The 18,122-nt window shown below is 34.7% G+C and overlaps 1 protein-coding gene across 5 annotated transcripts in view; it reads left to right on the forward strand.

The window, feature by feature from the left end:
• Positions 1–6,694: 6,694 nt before the first annotated feature.
• Positions 6,695–18,122, forward strand: part of LOC110457542 (tubulin polyglutamylase TTLL7-like) — a 50,554-nt gene continuing 39,126 nt past the window's right edge. For 4 of the 5 annotated variants that reach the window (XM_021508867.1, XM_021508870.1, XM_021508871.1 and 1 more), the window contains exons 1-2: positions 6,695–6,781; positions 13,446–13,667. In XM_021508867.1, the coding sequence (XP_021364542.1) occupies positions 13,571–13,667 (97 nt within the window). In that variant the 5' untranslated portion in view covers positions 6,695–6,781; positions 13,446–13,570. Of the gene's footprint in view, positions 6,805–13,445; positions 13,668–18,122 lie in introns of all 5 variants that reach the window. The other variant, XM_021508869.1, reaches the window with a different exon arrangement.

The raw sequence follows: 18,122 nt of genomic DNA on the forward strand, positions 1-18,122 counted from the left end.
ATCAATTTTGTTTAAACTGAGGTGTGTGGATTCCCCTTCTTTGGGGCAGATTAGTGGGGCCCATTAGGGGAAATAGAGGAAAACATTAAAGATCCTTCTCCTTCTGTACCGTTGAAGGGATTTTAACCTAACCAAACTTGTTTTAGAGAATCTTTGGGCAAAGGGAATTGAATATTTATAAATGGAAGATGCAACTTTGTTACTTGTACTCCTTTGATAAACCTGAATGGTACTCAGCAGGTTTTAAATTGAAAAATAAAATACCAGGTAAGCTATTAAGGCCCCTGGGCCTCTTGTTTTCTTTGACCACCAGTAGGAGCAATAAACCATGCAACTCTCACCATCACTCACAAGGTCATTGATAGTGCTCTCAAATGAATATTACCTCCCGTCAAAGCTTTGAGGGACTTGTAAAATCGTGCACTACAAGAGGTCAAACATGCCATTAAATCTATAAAGAACAGAAAAGTTTTGGGCTGATCGATTGCGCGCTAAGATGGTTAAATCTGAAGAAACTGTTTTCCCAAAACGTCTAGGGCAGCACCCAGCCAGTGGAATTTTGGCCTAATTGTCAACTGCCCTAGATAGATCCGTAGAATACTATTACAGGGGAGGAAATACGCTACGCTCGGTGTACAGGTTCACTTACAGTTGAGTCACATTAAACAGAATGTTAACCACAGTAGACTCGCAAATTCTCAAAGAGCGTGTGGGATCTAGGACTGAAAGACATGTGCTGTAAAAAGTTTTAGAGCAGGCAATTGCAGGAAGCACTTTATTATAAGCAAACTTAATATTTTGCTCAATAGCCTTTAGCAGTGTTTACTAAGGCATACTAGTCAAGGTTATCGCCCTCATCAAAGCTCCAACTCAATATGGACTTCCAAGCAAGGATGAACAGACAGACAGTTTCACAATCCAGGCAAGAATGAGACGGATATACACTTTCGTCAAAGATTGGTTTATGAAGCAGGCAGCTCACAGATATCTTAAACATTCCAAGAACCACTGGAAGACTTAGTATACGATATTGCACTGTGATACCGGGAAATCAATATCAGAACAAAGGTTTTAGGCCTAATACACAGTATAATATAGCCAGATAATGTTAATCGTCTATGTAAGAAAGACCAATTTACCATAAATTAACCATGATAAACCATTGAGTCACCATTTATTTACCAAGATACACCGTAAAGTCACCATAAATTAACCAAGATATACCATTTATTAAGCAAGATACACAGTTGAGTCACCATAAATAAACCAAGATAAACCGTGGAGTCACCATAAATTAACCAAGCTACACAGTTAAGTCACCACGAATTAACCAAGATACACCGTGGAGTTACCAGAAACTAATCAAGATACACCGTGTAGTCACCATACATTAACCAAGATACACCGTGGAGTCACCATTAATTAACCAAGATACACCGTGGAGTCACCATTAATTAACCAAGATACACCGTGGAGTCACCATACATTAACCAAGATACACCATTGTCATCATCAATTAACCAAGCTACACTGTTGAGTCACCATACATTAACAAAGATACACCGTGTAGTCACCATACATTAACAAAAATACACCGTGGAGTCACCATAAATTAACCAAGCTACACAGTTGAGTCACCATAAATTAACCAAGATCCACCGTGGAGTCACCATAAATTAACCAAGATACACCGTGGAGACACCATAAATTAACCAAGATACACCGTGGAGTCACCATTAATTAACCAAGATACACCGTGGAGTCACCATTAATTAACCAAGATACACCGTGGAGTCACCATAAATGAACAAAGATACACCGTGGAGTTACCAGAAACTAACCAAGATTCACCGTGTAGTCACCATACATTAACCAAGATACACCGTGGAGTCACCATAAATTAACCAAGCTACACAGTTAAGTCACCACGAATTAACCAAGATACACCGTGGAGTCACCATACATTAACAAAGATACACCGTGGAGTCACCAAAAAATAACCAAGATACACCGTGGAGTCACCATAAATTATCCAAGATACACCATGTAGTCACCATACATTAACTAAGATACACCATGGAGTTACCAGAAACTAACCAAGATACACCGTGGAGTCACCATGAATTAACAAAGATACACCGTGGAGTCACCAGAAACTAACCAAGATACACCGTTGAGTCACCATAAATTAACCAAGATACACCGTTGAGTCACCATAAATTAAGAAAGATACACCGTGGAGTCACCAGAAACTAACCAAGATACACCGTTGAGTCACCATAAATTAACAAAGATACACCGTGGAGTCACCAGAAACTAACCAAGATACACCGTGGAGTCACCATGAATTAACCAAGATACACCGTGGAGTCACCATACATTAACAAAGATACACCGTGTAGTCGCCATACATTAACCAAGCTACACTGTTGAGTCACCATACATTAACAAAGATACACCGTGGAGTCACCAAAAAATAACCAAGATACACCGTGGAGTCACCATAAATTAACCAAGATACACCGTGGAGTCACCATAAATTAACCAAGCTACACAGTTAAGTCACCACGAATTAACCAAGATACACCGTGGAGTTACCAGAAATCATACCAGGATAGAGGGAAAAAATTGTTGATATCTCATGAGCAAAATCAGAAGTCTACTGCAGATGTGGAAGATGGAATAGCAGACGATTGCGGGAAACATTTTATAATAAGCGACCTTTTTATATTCTTAAATCCCACACGACGTGGGTCTACTGTGGTTAACATTTTGTTAAATGTGACTTAACTGCACAAGGTCATCAATAGTTCACCACAAAATAAGTATCAGGATCTTTAGGAAGAACGTCATTGGTATCTTCCTATATGTTGCTCAGTTCTGAAAGGTGGTCAATAAAAAAACCCAGAAACAGGATGTTTTCTAAGATGTCCTAGGTGGATTTTAACAAATATTTTAGCAAAAGACTAACTTTTTAAGACTTAGTGCTACAACAGCTAAAGCGCTTATAAACATAGCAATTTCTGTTCTGATCTAACGAAACTAGATGGACGTGGTTCGTCTATGTCGACCCACGGACTTAGATAACAATCTAATTCCGTGTATCCACTTCCACCTTCTAGAAAACATGGGATAGTAAAATTGGTTTTCTTATGAAAGAATGATGTGCTAACCTAATTCCGTGGTCGACCTGTGCAGCTATTTAAAAGTTCACAGTGGGATGAATACCAACAGAAAAAAAGGAAAAAATAATAACCTATTTTTGTTGTATTTCTTCTATATATGTACGTGTAAACTACTAAGTAAGTTAAAATTTACTTTGTTAAATCTTTTCTGAAAGCGAGGCAAGTATTGTGGCCTATGAGAATTGTTACGTAGACGTACGCTGTTTTCATTGGCGAGCGGCCGATCAGGGTTAATATTGTTTTCGGTATTATTTCAGGGTAGAAATTGAACTAAGAAGAAGGGAATATTATATTTCTGAATATGTAATGATGTGGCAGGATTGAATTTTATCAAATTTATTTGTAATGTTGTATAATAATTGTTGTAGTATAATATGTCCGCTATAGAGGTCAGTAGTGTGACATCAGTATATATCTATTATCTGACTGCATGCATGGCTATACGTAGACGAGAGAGCGACGTCAACGACGACTGACAAGACTATAAGTGAGAGTTGAATACGTGTACAGACTATATATATATATGAGCTTGACATGTTGTAACGCCTTCTGCCACATAGAGGGTAATATTTATCTACAATAAATAACTGGTGTTCGGTATCAAAACGTCGAGCTTGGGTTGTTTATTCACCCACAAATACCTCTCGGTTTCAATAATAAACAATTTCAAGTTTTACCGAGCGGAGCAAAGCAGCGCGAATTAACTTCTGATGATAGGACGTCTTTCACTTTTGAAATCAAGTCGAGACAAATGATATTTTCTGTAGTTAGAGGTTTTCTTTCTCCCACCAAAGAACGGTAAAGATATAGAGAAAGAGCGTTTAAGTCTTTTATTTGTGTTGTTTAATTTATAATAATAAATAGCAAGAGTGACACCACTACACAAGGGCGGAGATAAGGATATTCTAGATAATTACAGACCAATAGCTATTACTACCTACTATATCCAAAATGTTTGAGAGACATTTCAAATCACTTATATCAATATTTATTGAAGTATGACCTTTTGCATAGCTCGCAATCAGGCTTGCGAGCGAAACACTCATGTCAGACTGCCCTAGTTAACCTAATTGATAAATGGATTGAGGGTATTGACAATAATGAAGTAATTGGTACAGTGTTTATTGATTTAAGAAAGGCCTTTGACTTGGTGGATCATGACATTCTTCTACATAAACTTAAGATACTAAATATCTCTAGCACCAGTGTGAACACGCTAACATCATACTTAGAAAATAGAGTGCAATCTGTCAAATCAAACAATATTTCATCTTCACCTAAAGTAATTAGGTCAGGTGTTCCTCAAGGCTCAATACTTGGGCCGTTACTATTCATTATATATATAAATGATATGCCATTATATGTACAAAATTGTTTGATTGACATGTATGCGGATGATAGTACAATGCATTTGAAAGGAGATAACTCCTCTGCTATTGCAGATAATCTCCAAGATAATCTAAATCATATAGTGAGATGGTGTGTGAATAATAACATGAAATTGAATAAGCCAGCAAACATAAACTTGCAAATCTAAATCCATTACGTTTCGTAGTAGACAATGACGAAATTGCGTCTTCCTCCTGTCAAAAGGTTCTAGGTATGTATATTGATAACAATCTAAGTTGGGTAACCCAAGTGAAACAAGTATCTTCCAAATTAACAACTTCTGTTGCACTTTTGCGTAGAATGGCAGGCTATTTGAATCAAGAAGCCCGAAAAGTTTACTATAACGCCTATATATTGCCAATACTGGACTATGCTGCTATTGTGTGGGGAAATGGTTTAACAATTGAACAAGGAAATTATATCACTAAAATCCAGAAAAAGGCTATACGTATTGTACTAAATAAGCCCATCTTAACTCCAAGCATTGAACTCTTTAAAGAATGTGATACTCTCCCTTTTAATTACAGAGTTAAATATCATACTTGTATATAAGTATACAAAGCACTTAATGATTTAGCACCAGGCTACATTAAATCTAACCTAAGTCTATGCCATGATACATATAACTATGGATTAAGATCTACTTCTCATAATAATCTAGTTATACCAAGACACAACACTGAATTCTTCAAAAAATCTTTCAACTATACCGGTGTTGTGTCGTGGAATAATCTTCCAAACCAAATTAAGAATAATATAACAGTCAGAAGATAATAATAATAATAATAATAATAATAGACATTACAACACATGTAATTCTAGTCAGTTTACAGTAATCTCATTAATTAATTGTGTTTGTAGTTTGTAGTTATATCATATCATTGTTTTATGTAATCTCTTTATGCATTCATGTACTATATGTGTTTGAGGGCCGCATGGAAGATTAGTCTTGTACTAAATGTGTAACACTCTTTAAATAAAGTTGAAATTATTATTATTATTATTATTAGTAGTAGTATGTGAATTGCAGAAATGTTCATTCAACCCTGTTTGGCAAATTCAAAGGTTAGTCATTTTTGGGGGTTTGAAATCATGCAATATCGGTCAAGGTGATATTGTATGAAAATTAGCCGATATATGTAGACTACCATGGATATAGATTCCTATAAACCAATTATATATTTAGTGTAATTTTTGTCAAGTCAATAAAAACCAATATCTTGTATTTGTCTTTTAGTATATGATGTACCACCGAATTACCTTAGTCATTGATAATACTGCAGATATATGTATATATGAAGTCATAGTGATAGCTGGTCTTGTTATACTTTAAATTGTTCATGCTCATTGAATGCCATAAAGGATAAAATAAAAACAAACTTAAATTGATTTTGATATGCTATTTTTTTCGGTTATTAATTATAACTTTATCAATTAGTTTGAGGTTCTGATCACATGGTAAGAGAGATAACTCCTGTGGTCTTTAACACCTGTATCACCCAGTATGGAAAACTAAACTTAATGGTCTGAAACACATTTGCATGTAGGCCGAGTTTAAAAACAGTGTGTCATATGCTGGTAATACTTAAGCGCTAACATTTGTTGTTTTGTGATTTATAGCCACAGAAATACATCTTAAACTAATCATCGAAAATGAGGCAAATATAGGCCTATAATATAAAGCCAAAACCGTTATTATAAACAGTGAATATATCAAGCCAGTGATCAAACGTGTTCTGTAATTCTATGTCTGCGTTTAGTAATTCAGAGAAGTAATTAATAACTATATATTTTATTAATAGGGGAGGAAACATGCTTTATCAAAAACCATTTGCATACAAAGTATATTACTATATAATTTTTCATATTTATAGGCACATATGACTACACCAGTATTTATATTATGTAGGTTAGGCCTAGAATGTATCATACAAGGTCAGGTACCTAATTGTCTTGTTTATTGTTCAATACACATTTAGAAACATCGTAACACGCTGCGTAACACCGACTTCAAATAAAGATCTACGCGATGGAAAGTGTATATATGTGTCCTGTTGTATAGTTGCTATGTGAAAGCGTCTAAGTTGTCAAGTGCAAACTTGATTTGGTCACGTGATACCAACAAATATGGCGTACGTCTGAAACGGGCACCTGTTTGGAAGTGGCTGTCATCACACAGCGTTAATTGCCATAAAGAGCCACCACGGGTGAGTCGTTGATGATGATTTAGGTAACATATTCATGCATCTATTATTAACAACTATCTTTATTGAGGTGTCATGTGAATTGAAGGAAATAACGGACAAAATTATCAGTTTTTAAAGTTCCAATTATTTCTTGTTTGATATATTTTTATTGTAAGATCTGGACATCTGTCAAGTTTGTTTATTTATATTTTTTTCTACGTATGGAAACGTGCGCTGTATCGGGAATTACATAATTGTGTATAAGTTACCTATAAGTAAAAAAGTAAGTTTTCACCGATAGTAATATATATATACATATGTCGATTGAATTCATGCACACTTGATAATCTTAGTCTATACGTCTCTGGTCTATATATAAAATAATTCCAAATATGGACATGCATATTTCCCTTCTTTATAACATTCATTCAATAAAGTCTGTTTTTGTTTGCATGTTTGTAAGATATGAAGACATGTGATTAACTTGAATGTTGGACCTTTCTATATATAATATAATTGTAAAACATTTTTAATATGTCCAGTTTGTTTAGAGTATATATATATATATATGGGGCAAAGAAGTAATTCCAACAGTGTGGACAAGTTTAAGTTGTCAAATTTTCGAAGTGATCCGCTCTTTTTTCAAGACACAGTGAAACAGAACAGTTACATGTACATATACATTTATGCACCTCTCTTAGAAGGATTTTTTAAATATAAAATTATAGGTAAGACATGAAATTCAGTTCGGAGTAATGAATTATTGGTATATAATTAATTAATTCTTGAATATGCATACTAGCCAACTTTTTGAAATTTCCATAGGGGAGATATGCATGCGTACTCAGAATTAAAAAAATAATTAAATAAAATCTGTTTATGTATGTGTACACCCTACTGGGAACAAATAGCACTTGTTAATGGCATCAATTCACTGGTTGAAGTTAATGCTCAATGTTAGGGTCAAAAACCGGGAGTCAATCTCCCTCCAAACGGGAAATGTATTACTGTACATAAATCAACTTAATCTTATGTATGTGTGTTGATCACTGAGTTGACTTAAGTTCTGAAGATATCACTCAGGGAACTGTCGAAGGGGTATGCATGCTGCACTAGTCAGATTTTTGTAGTCTGTGTTTGAAATTTTCCAAATCATCCACCAAAACACAATATTCGTCTAAACTTTTCCGGTCCTTTAAATTGTTCGCGGGGGAAAAAACCTGTATTTGAATATATCACAATTTGATGTTTTTATTTTAAATGTCTTTGAGTACTGTTATGCAGGTCAGCTAGACTACAGCAGACCAAAACATTGTTAAAATGTCAAACCTGATGTTTATAAGTCAGCTGAACTACAAATCCATGCATGTCTTTAAATCGATATATATTCTCACCAGCACCTGACCCTCCCAACTATATATATATAACCACCTTCATAATCCCATACATTATTTTAATCTCCATTGATCCACAAAGGATTTCAAAAGGATGAGGAAATGTTTTAACATTAATATTAAACATATATATACCCAACACCACCCATCATTCTAGATGGGTCACAAGTTCAAATGTAAGGGGAAATACGGTGAAAAGGGAGCTGATTATGAGGATTTTAAGAGAACCAGATGCACACCTCAACACAGATTGTCAGATGACACATAGATTTGATGATATTTAAACACGTAACAAGTATAAAAGAAGAGGTACATGGTTTTACTAGGTCAGTGTACATGTGATGACAGCTAGATTTTACAATTATGATGCTGAAATTCAGCAGTTTTATAATTATCATCATTTTTGTTCTAAATAGGATTAAAAGAAAATTATCACAGGACAAGGTATACCTTTTTTTTTACTGAATTTATATGTTTGACATAAAACAATTACCAGGTAAAAAAGCATAAATAAATGTTTACATGTTTATATAGATACAAAAGCTATTATGAGTATTAAGAAAAAAGAGGCAACTAATTGCCAAGGAATTTGTAATGTATATGTTGACAATTGCATGACTGTTATGATTTGTAACTCATGCCAAGAGTGTTGCATTTTCTTAATTCTTGTTAATATAGTTCCTTATTGGTGCTGTCAGTTTTCAATTAAAAAAAAATCTGTTTTTAACTTTTTATATTTCTTGCTTTCTATACTGGAGCAGTAAAATTGGTCTAGGTGGTCTTCACGTTTTGAAGAAGAAGAACAAAGTCAATTTCATAAACAATACATAGATGTTTGTTGCCTTAATTGATTGCTGTATGGCCATTTAAGTTAAGGATCCTTGTCCCAGTAGCCAAAACACTAGGGAATTCCACTGAGTATAATTACTTCTCCTACATTTTGCATCAGGCTAAGCGATATACCATTGACTGTATAGCTATAGATCTGTTGGTTATATATAGAGCAGCAGTTAAAGTATTCGAGGTCCAGGGTTCCAACTCTGGTCTGATTCTGTTCCAGTTTTACACTCAGAGCTTGATATTCCTTTAGTATTTCATCCTTGTTAGTTTTTCTCAGAAGTTCCACAAGCTATTGCTTTCTGTTCAGAAATGATTTTATATTCATATTGCAGAAAATGAGTTTCAAAAGTACAGTACCAGTGTTAGGCAGTGGTATGGGCATCCTTAAATTCTATACGGTATCCATTTGATGTGTTTTAAAAATTAAGTGTAACAGAAGAAGGAAAAATGCACAGCCAGACCAGGTTTGAACTCGGGACCCTCCTAACTCTAGACAGATGCTCTACCAATTAAGCTACCTGGTTGCTGACGGTCGACCCACTCCAGTTCTGCTACATTCCTCCCTCCCTTTTCTAAGTCTTCGCCCCCGAAGACACAACTATTTATAACTTGGGTTCGGGTATCCCCATTGCCAAGCATACACCAAATGCTTGAAACAAGGATTGGTCACAGGCACCACTGTAACAGGAGATGGAAAAATTGCACTGCCAGACCGGGGTTCGTACCCGGGGCCCTCCAAACTCTAGACTGATACTCTACCAATTGAGCTACCTGATGGCTGACGATCGACCCAGTTCTGTTCCGCTAAATAAGTAATTAGGACAATGAACAACAGAAACTTTGAAAAGAGAAATAAGTTAATTATATGTGGCGAAAATAGGATTGTTAAGTGAACATGGTCTAAGTGATGGTGGGGATATAATAATTTGATATTGACATGTAGCCAGGCTCTCATACAATGAATGCATCTAATATAAGTCTGTTTCTTCTGGGTCGTATCTTCTTATACTTGTTGTAAACTTAGATTTAGGATTAATATAAAGTTTATATATATATATATATATATATTGATAACTGGAGTTTTTAATATAGTGTCTTTGAATATTAATAAAATCAATGCATCGTTTGTAAAATTTAAAAGGCTGCTATGAAATAATATTGAAAAAAAGAAGAGGTAAAAAAACCACCCCTCATTATATATAATGTTCAAATTTATTTTATTAACTTATTCATCAATTCTGATTTTTTTTTATATAGATCTATCTAAACATGACTTCCTTTCCGTTGTCAGAAAGGGGCATTGTAGAAAATAATGAAATTCATCACCATTATATTTGATATCACAATATATATTTATGTTTTGATGATCACTTGTTCTATCTTCCAGTTTCCTCTCTAAATTTATGATTGCTAGTTCAAAATATAGTTTTGAGATATCCTTTTTTCATACATTCTTAGCTATAACATGCTGATTTCAGCTACTTGTACGAATGTCAACTTTTTACCATGCGTTGTACAGATATGTATAAACTATGATTATCAAAACATATCACCGATACAGGCTATGGTATGGTATGTACAGTGACACAAAACATTTAACTCTATTGTGAACTGATTTCATGGTCAGGTGAGTTCATTGAGACACATACTTCATGCCCGACTCTATTGTAACGAGGCTGTACTAGTAATAAGTATTATATAGACTTCTATTACAGGGTTTGACATATAAATCTTCATTACCCAACACAGTTCAACTCAACCTTTAATTTTATATCAGTTGATATTGTAAGATTATCTGTTCTTCCCCCCCTCCTTTGATCTCTTCTGTATGTTTTTATTAAGTTGAAATATATTTTCTGTGTTGAAACTAGACTGAATCAATTGCTAGTGACCTTTAAGGTTTGATTTAGCATGATCAGATGGCTGGAGTGACCGTCCTTGGTTGGATTGAATGCATCCAAAGTTCAGTGGTTATATTTAGTGAGTGGTACAATCATCCTTAAGTTTATTTTCATTTGTAAAATTCGTTCATATGCTAGTTTTGAGGACCAAATGTGCTTTGATCTATAGCAACATCATACTTTAGGGTCAAACGTCGCCATACAGGTTTGTTTTCGGTTTCCTTCTTCAATGTTTTTTTAACTCATTCACCCCTGAGGTTTCATAATAAACAATTCCAACCTTTGAATTGGAAGAGTTCAAATGTGTCTTAAGGGGTGAATGAGTTAGAAGAAACCTTAAATACTATTTTAAATAGCTTTAAAATATGGTACGTCAAGGGAAGAGGTTTAGGTCATTTGAGGTAAAAATGCGTATGTTTGTCCATAACATTCTTCTTTAATGAAACTATTTTAAGGAGATTTTATACACCGGTCATTTGTAAATTAGCACTTTTGTATCCCCAGCTCAGAAATCAAGGTCACAGGTTGAGGTCAGAGTTCACTACTTCTCTCAAAATGATTTCATCAAAACATTCAGTAAAAACTGACATAATGGTAAACATGTATTTATGACATGACACTCCCCCATTTTTAGACTCACGTTTCAAGGCCAACACAAAACTGCACTAAGAGTTTGAATGTGAAATTGCTTCTGGGCTGCATGCATGTATACTGATGTTAGTGTTGGGAATCAGTTGTGATTTCAACATCGATGATAGGATATAATCGGTTAGTGTCAACTGATCGATTTTCGACTATTAATCGGGTAGTCTACCATTTCATAATCCTTAAAAAAAATCCTTTTTTTAACAATGGCATGGCTTTTCCTTTTATTAATACTACTAATGCAATTTCAACTTTTTCGCGTAGTTTGGTATCTTTATTTTTTATCATACCATTTCAACGTAACAATCTTTATTGATGAACAGTTATCATTTATATTTTTTGCAATTAATTATGTTTAAATAGCATGATTGGTAATATAAGAAGTTATATTTAAGAGTAAAATGACATAGTAATGCCTTTCTCTCTTAGTGAAAATGAAAGTAGAACTCGCACTTTCGGTTTTGAAAACAATCATTGATGTTGACATCTCATTTCGATTGTCGGGAATCGGTTGCCTTTCCGATTAGTTATCGATTATAATCGATCATCGTGACAACACTAACTGATATGTTATTTTGATTATAACCTTATATGCTGCACAGCTACGTCAATCTGTACCCCTGTTGATCAATAAGGGTTGCTCTGTAGAGAACCATTACTCAAAGGATTAACAGCTTCACAAAGGAAGACATATTTTTTTAATGCAAATTTTTAGACATGCTTTATAACTCATAAAGGGATATATATAGGTCAGATGTATGACTCATTGCTTAACGTTATATTATAACCATGCATCTAGTTTAATATATAGTCAGAGTCCGCATTAATAGGGTTCAGCGAATTCTGCATTATTAGATTGTGTTAATTAAGTCAGAGTTTCAGGGGGGACAACTCACCACCATTCACAAGTGTAATGTGTAAGGTTGTAGGCATTGGTTATGTCAGATCTTTGAGTGATTCTCTTAAGAGCAGAAAGGTGTTGCACTGGGTTTATAGCAATACTTTTCTCTACAGTTTCAATTAGTACCTTCATCTTTTGTGTAATGTATTGTATGTTTATACATTATAAAAATAGATAAATGCTTGATGGTAATGATATTTAACTTTTGGGGTGTATCTAAAAATATAAAAAAAAAAATTGTGTTTGGATTTCGGTGCAGAAATAAAATACTTTTATGTGGTAGATAATAGATAGCTGTCATATTCTGTTTTATGTTAAGGTAGATGGTGTATTCAAAGCTTTAGGTGGTAGAATGAGTCCTGAGGACCCCAGGTATATATGTATTGCAAGCGGTGTATTATTTGTTATCGTACTTATATATGACAAAAGAAAGTTTTCGTTTTGTGTAGACAAAGAAAGCATTAGCGCTGAATGTGTTTTGTAGACTTACACATTTACAGGTACGAGTGACAGGTTGACGATAATTGTATAATATAGATTTATGGGTCAGATTAACTGTGGACAGGTTTAGAACTGTATTGGTCCTATACAGAGGTACTGCCCTGTGGAGTGTGGAATGTCCTCTGGTGCTCTGCCAAACTTTAATTCTAGACTCAATGGTGTACTAAATCTAGACCCAAACTGATCAGGTAAATGGAAAGTTTCATTGTCAAGTGTAGATTTATAATCACTTGCAAATATTAATAAATATTATTTTACTTACACATGTAAAAACTAATTTGTATGCAGAGAAGAGATTTCTAAAAAATTGTTTTCTGGTAAAATATGTACTAAATGTAAATTTAATGTATGTGCCGTACCAGACTGACAAAAGCTAACGGTATTGGATTGTTTTTCAGCTAATACCCAAAAGAGAATTTAATACTTATAAGGTTAAGCAATTTAGCCAGCGATCAAGGTCTAACAAAATCATTATGTTGAATTTCTTTCATTATATTTTTCAGATTCATCTAAGACAATTGGGTATGGCTTAGATTCAGAGCTGTGAGTGTTGCCATGGAAATAGAGGATTTTACATTAGAACAATTGTTGGATTATAATTTGAAAGTGACTGGCTTAATTTGATTGGATGATAAGACAACAGAAGGCGGGGCTCGAGAGGAGCATGATGCAGGGCATGAAGCCTAGCTCCTCCGTCAGTTCCCTGGCATCAGCAGAAAAGCAAGGTAATTAATACTGTATATACCCCGGTATATACTATCATGTATAGCTGAGGTGTATATATAGCTACATGATAGAGAAGATAATCTTGTGCACTGTAGTGAACTCCAGCTAGTGTACATAGTTGTGAACTCGAGTGCACAAGCCAACTAGTGCACTGGAGTTAAGTTTTCTTATAATAATAATAATAATTTGAGGTTCTTATATACCGCTTTTTCACAACCAGTAATAGTTCGTAGGTTGTCTCAAAGTGGTTCACAAATTATTATCCGTGGTTACAGGGCCTTTGAAACCAGCCAATAACTTTCTCAACTCCCCGGGGAGCATACAGCCGGAGCTGCCATTTCGGCGCTGACAGCTAACATTTAACAATTCTAGCACTGTTCACCAACATACTCATTTACAGCTGAGTAGACTGGAACAAGCAGAGTTAAGTATCTTGCTCAAAGATACAACACAGTGCCGTGACGTGACTCGAACACGCAACCCTTCGGTCACGAGCTCGGTGTCCTACCACTAGACTACCACTCCTGTACACTAGACTACCACTCCTGTACACTACACTACCACTCCTGTACACTACACTACCACTCCTGTACACTACACTACCACTCCTGTACACTAGACTACTACTCCTGTACATTAGACTACCACTCCTGTACACTACACTACCACTCCTGTACACTAGACTACCACCCCTGTACACTAGACTACCACTCCTGTACATTAGACTACCACTCCTGTACACTACACTACCACTCCTGTTTGTGAGTATATCAGGTTTGTGAGTATATCAAGTTTGTGAGTATATCAAGTTTGTGAGTATAACAGGTTTGTGAGTTTATCAGGTTTGTGAGTATATCAAGTTTGTGAGTATGACAGGATTGTGAGTTTAACAGGTTTGTGAGTATATCAGGTTTGTGAGTACATCAGGTTTTTGAGTATATCAGGTTTGTGAGTATGACAGGATTGTGAGTTTAACAGGTTTGTGAGTATATCAGGTTTGTGAGTATATCAAGTTTGTGAGTATATCAGGTTTGTGAGTATAACAGGTTTGTGAGTATATCAAGTTTGTGAGTATATCAAGTTTGTGAGTATAACAGGTTTGTGAGTTTATCAGGTTTGTGAGTATATCAAGTTTGTGAGTATGACAGGATTGTGAGTTTAACAGGTTTGTGAGTATATCAGGTTTGTGAGTACATCAGGTTTTTGAGTATATCAGGTTTGTGAGTATGACAGGATTGTGAGTTTAACAGGTTTGTGAGTATATCAGGTTTGTGAGTATATCAAGTTTGTGAGTATATCAGGTTTGTGAGTATAACAGGTTTGTGAGTTTATCAGGTTTGTGAGTATATCAAGTTTGTGAGTATGACAGGATTGTGAGTTTAACAGGTTTGTGAGTATATCAGGTTTGTGAGTACATCAGGTTTTTGAGTATATCAGGTTTGTGAGTATGACAGGATTGTGAGTTTAACAGGTTTGTGAGTATATCAGGTTTGTGAGTATATCAAGTTTGTGAGTATATCAGGTTTGTGAGTATATCAGGTTTGTGAGTATATCAAGTTTGTGAGTATATCAAGTTTGTGAGTATAACAGGTTTGTGAGTTTATCAGGTTAAAATATATGAATGTAACACATTTGTGTGTATATCGAGTTTGTGAGTATATATATATATTATATATACCGCTTAATATTCTATATATATATATATAACAAGTTTGTGAGTATATATATATATATATATATATCAAGTTTGTGAGTATAAAAGTTTATGAGTAATATATATATTACAGGTCGGTTGATGAGAATAATGGTCAATTTATAACTGGTATCTTACAGTTGTATAAGTACATATAAGCAGGTTTATGAGTATAACGGCAAAATGTATGCGTGTATGATCAAATGCTTAAATATGGCCGACATGTGCATGACTCATGTTTATACGTACGCATAACCTTTGCAACCATGATAAATATATACAAGTGTATAAGCCATATGTTTAATATCTGAATTCACATATTTAAACTGCACTAAATATATAGTCTATATGTTTACAAAAATTACAAAGGTGTCAAAATATGAGTTAATAAAGACTGTCATTGACTTCCTCCTAGATAAAGACATGTTTGATTTTCTTTCAAAAAATAAAAAAATAAAATGATTTCTATGAGCCCTTAGCCAAATCAATATCATATACAAAGATAAACTTGTACAACCAAATTTATGTAGTCCAAAATCTTATCATTCAGACTTCAATGTAAACAGTGTAGATTCAAGTAATTATAAGTTTGTATGCTTTAAACTTTATTGGTGTGAAATGATCTGGAATAATTTCTTATTTTCAAGCAGAAAATTCTGTAAAGCAGACTTTGTTCTCTAGAAAAGTTGTCTTCAAATTAAGAAAAAAAATAACTGGAAAACATCTTCATTTAGTAATGTCAATCAAAATTTCGAAAAAGGAAGTAATTAAATATAATTGATCAAATCAAACAGAATCCCAGTTGGCGTGGGACAGTAAGACATGATTCATAAGGATTGAACGTCACTTTTCAATTTCATATCCTTAAATTTATTGTAAATTTTATTCTCCATATTAAAGTTTCTCTGTAGTCAGTGCAAACGCGATTCATGAAACAGCCTAACATCACCTAAATGTTTGCTTCTAAGGGTTTTCTCATGTTATTCAAGGCGGGCGGGGAAGCTTCAAAATGACGCTGATCCAATTCTGTTCATAGTCCTATGAACGCAATTTCCTATGGTAATGCTTACAGAGGAACTTGCAGTGGAAATGTAAATATAAGTATGTATACTTTCAAACACATGAAAGAGAATATGTACCACAGTGACTCAGACACAATGAAGTGAATGATCTGTTTAAATAGAGTTGGAATTGATTGCATTTCAAATTTTATTTCTAAAATTTGGGTAAATGAGGATCACGTTAATTTCAGATGGTCACTGAGCTAAGTGAGCAAGCAGAGGAAGGCAACATAATAACCGCTCAGTGTCCAGTACTTTTGTAGCTAATGTCGAAGATAACATATAATAATTCAAAACAGATAAAATCCATGACTGGTTCAAAAGGAAATATGGCGAACAGGATATAGTGTTTACTTGCGGCAAACTTTTTTTTTGAGTGATGTGTCATGTTCACTCTGATCAGCAAACAGTTATGCATGTACACCTATGCAATTTTCACCTGAATTGTTCGATAGATAAAAATCCCGATAGATGTATACAGGTATTTAGTTTGATATTCCTCCGAATTTTTAGTGGTCTGTCAACAGCCTTTCCCTAAAATCAACATTGATTACTCTGTAAATTACAGCCTATTGTCAGCGATATTTTGTGGGTGATGTTGAAGGATCGCTCACAGAAGGTGATTGGTCTGGATTGTTTAATGACGTCTAAATCAATACAACACTTAACAGTAGGTAGAGATGTCTTCTCAGTATGTTAGATTATCAGAATAAGTGTTTAATTAAAATGATTTTTGTTTTGTTTTATTAGATCAAAGTCTTTTCATTTGGTCATACCAATAAGTTTATAATTGCAAAATTTGTTCAGATCGTTGGTCAGTAATTGTCTTGACAGTTTCGTTAAAAAAGTTTTGGGATTGAGGATGCTGACAAATCTCACAACAATATCCATAGGTTTGATGGGATTTAATCTAAATTAATATCATAACCGGTAATGTAGCAGAACATTGATCAGACAGGTATAAACAGGTACCACTGGAAACGTGTTGTACATATGATTTATCCCGAGGCGGAACATCAAACAGGAATACCTGGGATGTTAAATCTACGCTGGAGGAGATCATTTCTCGATACATTTCCTGCTTTATTTCACCATTAAATGGAGAACCTGGATAATTGGCAACACAGAACAGTGCAGACTTCCTGTTTTGCAGACATGAAATAATGGGTCTTCGGAGCAGTGGCTAATTCATGAATAAAGCCTGTCTCACAGACATTAAAAATAGTTAATATTTCATCTTTGCCATTCTGATTCAAATCAATTCTTTTAATCACTCCGTATCCAGTTATTTCGCTTATTCAATTAACAAAAAGGTAAAAAAGGTAGAATAACACATCGAGGCAAAGGTAAAATGTGAGAACCCTTGGTTTGAAAGTAATATTTGTCCCACCTATATCTACACTCAAAAAAACCCATCTGCCACTGGTTACCTTACAACTTGTTGCAGAAGGGATTTGGAACTGTGAAAATGCAATGAGATATTGCTTCATAACAATTTGGTTTGTTTGTGTTTTACGTCCTATTAAAGCTAAAGGACAATCGCCAGGTTTGGTGATGGAGGAAAGCCGGAGTTCCAGGAGAAAAAACACAGACCTACGGCCAGTACCTGGCGACTGCTCCACGTAGGCCTTGAACCAGCGACCCCATGGTGCAGGGCTAGTGGTAGCAGAATGTCACACGCCTTAACCACTTGCCCCCCC

The sequence above is a fragment of the Mizuhopecten yessoensis genome, unplaced genomic scaffold, assembly GCF_002113885.1.
Source record: "Mizuhopecten yessoensis strain PY_sf001 unplaced genomic scaffold, ASM211388v2 scaffold9207, whole genome shotgun sequence".
NCBI classification, from domain to species: domain Eukaryota; kingdom Metazoa; phylum Mollusca; class Bivalvia; order Pectinida; family Pectinidae; genus Mizuhopecten; species Mizuhopecten yessoensis.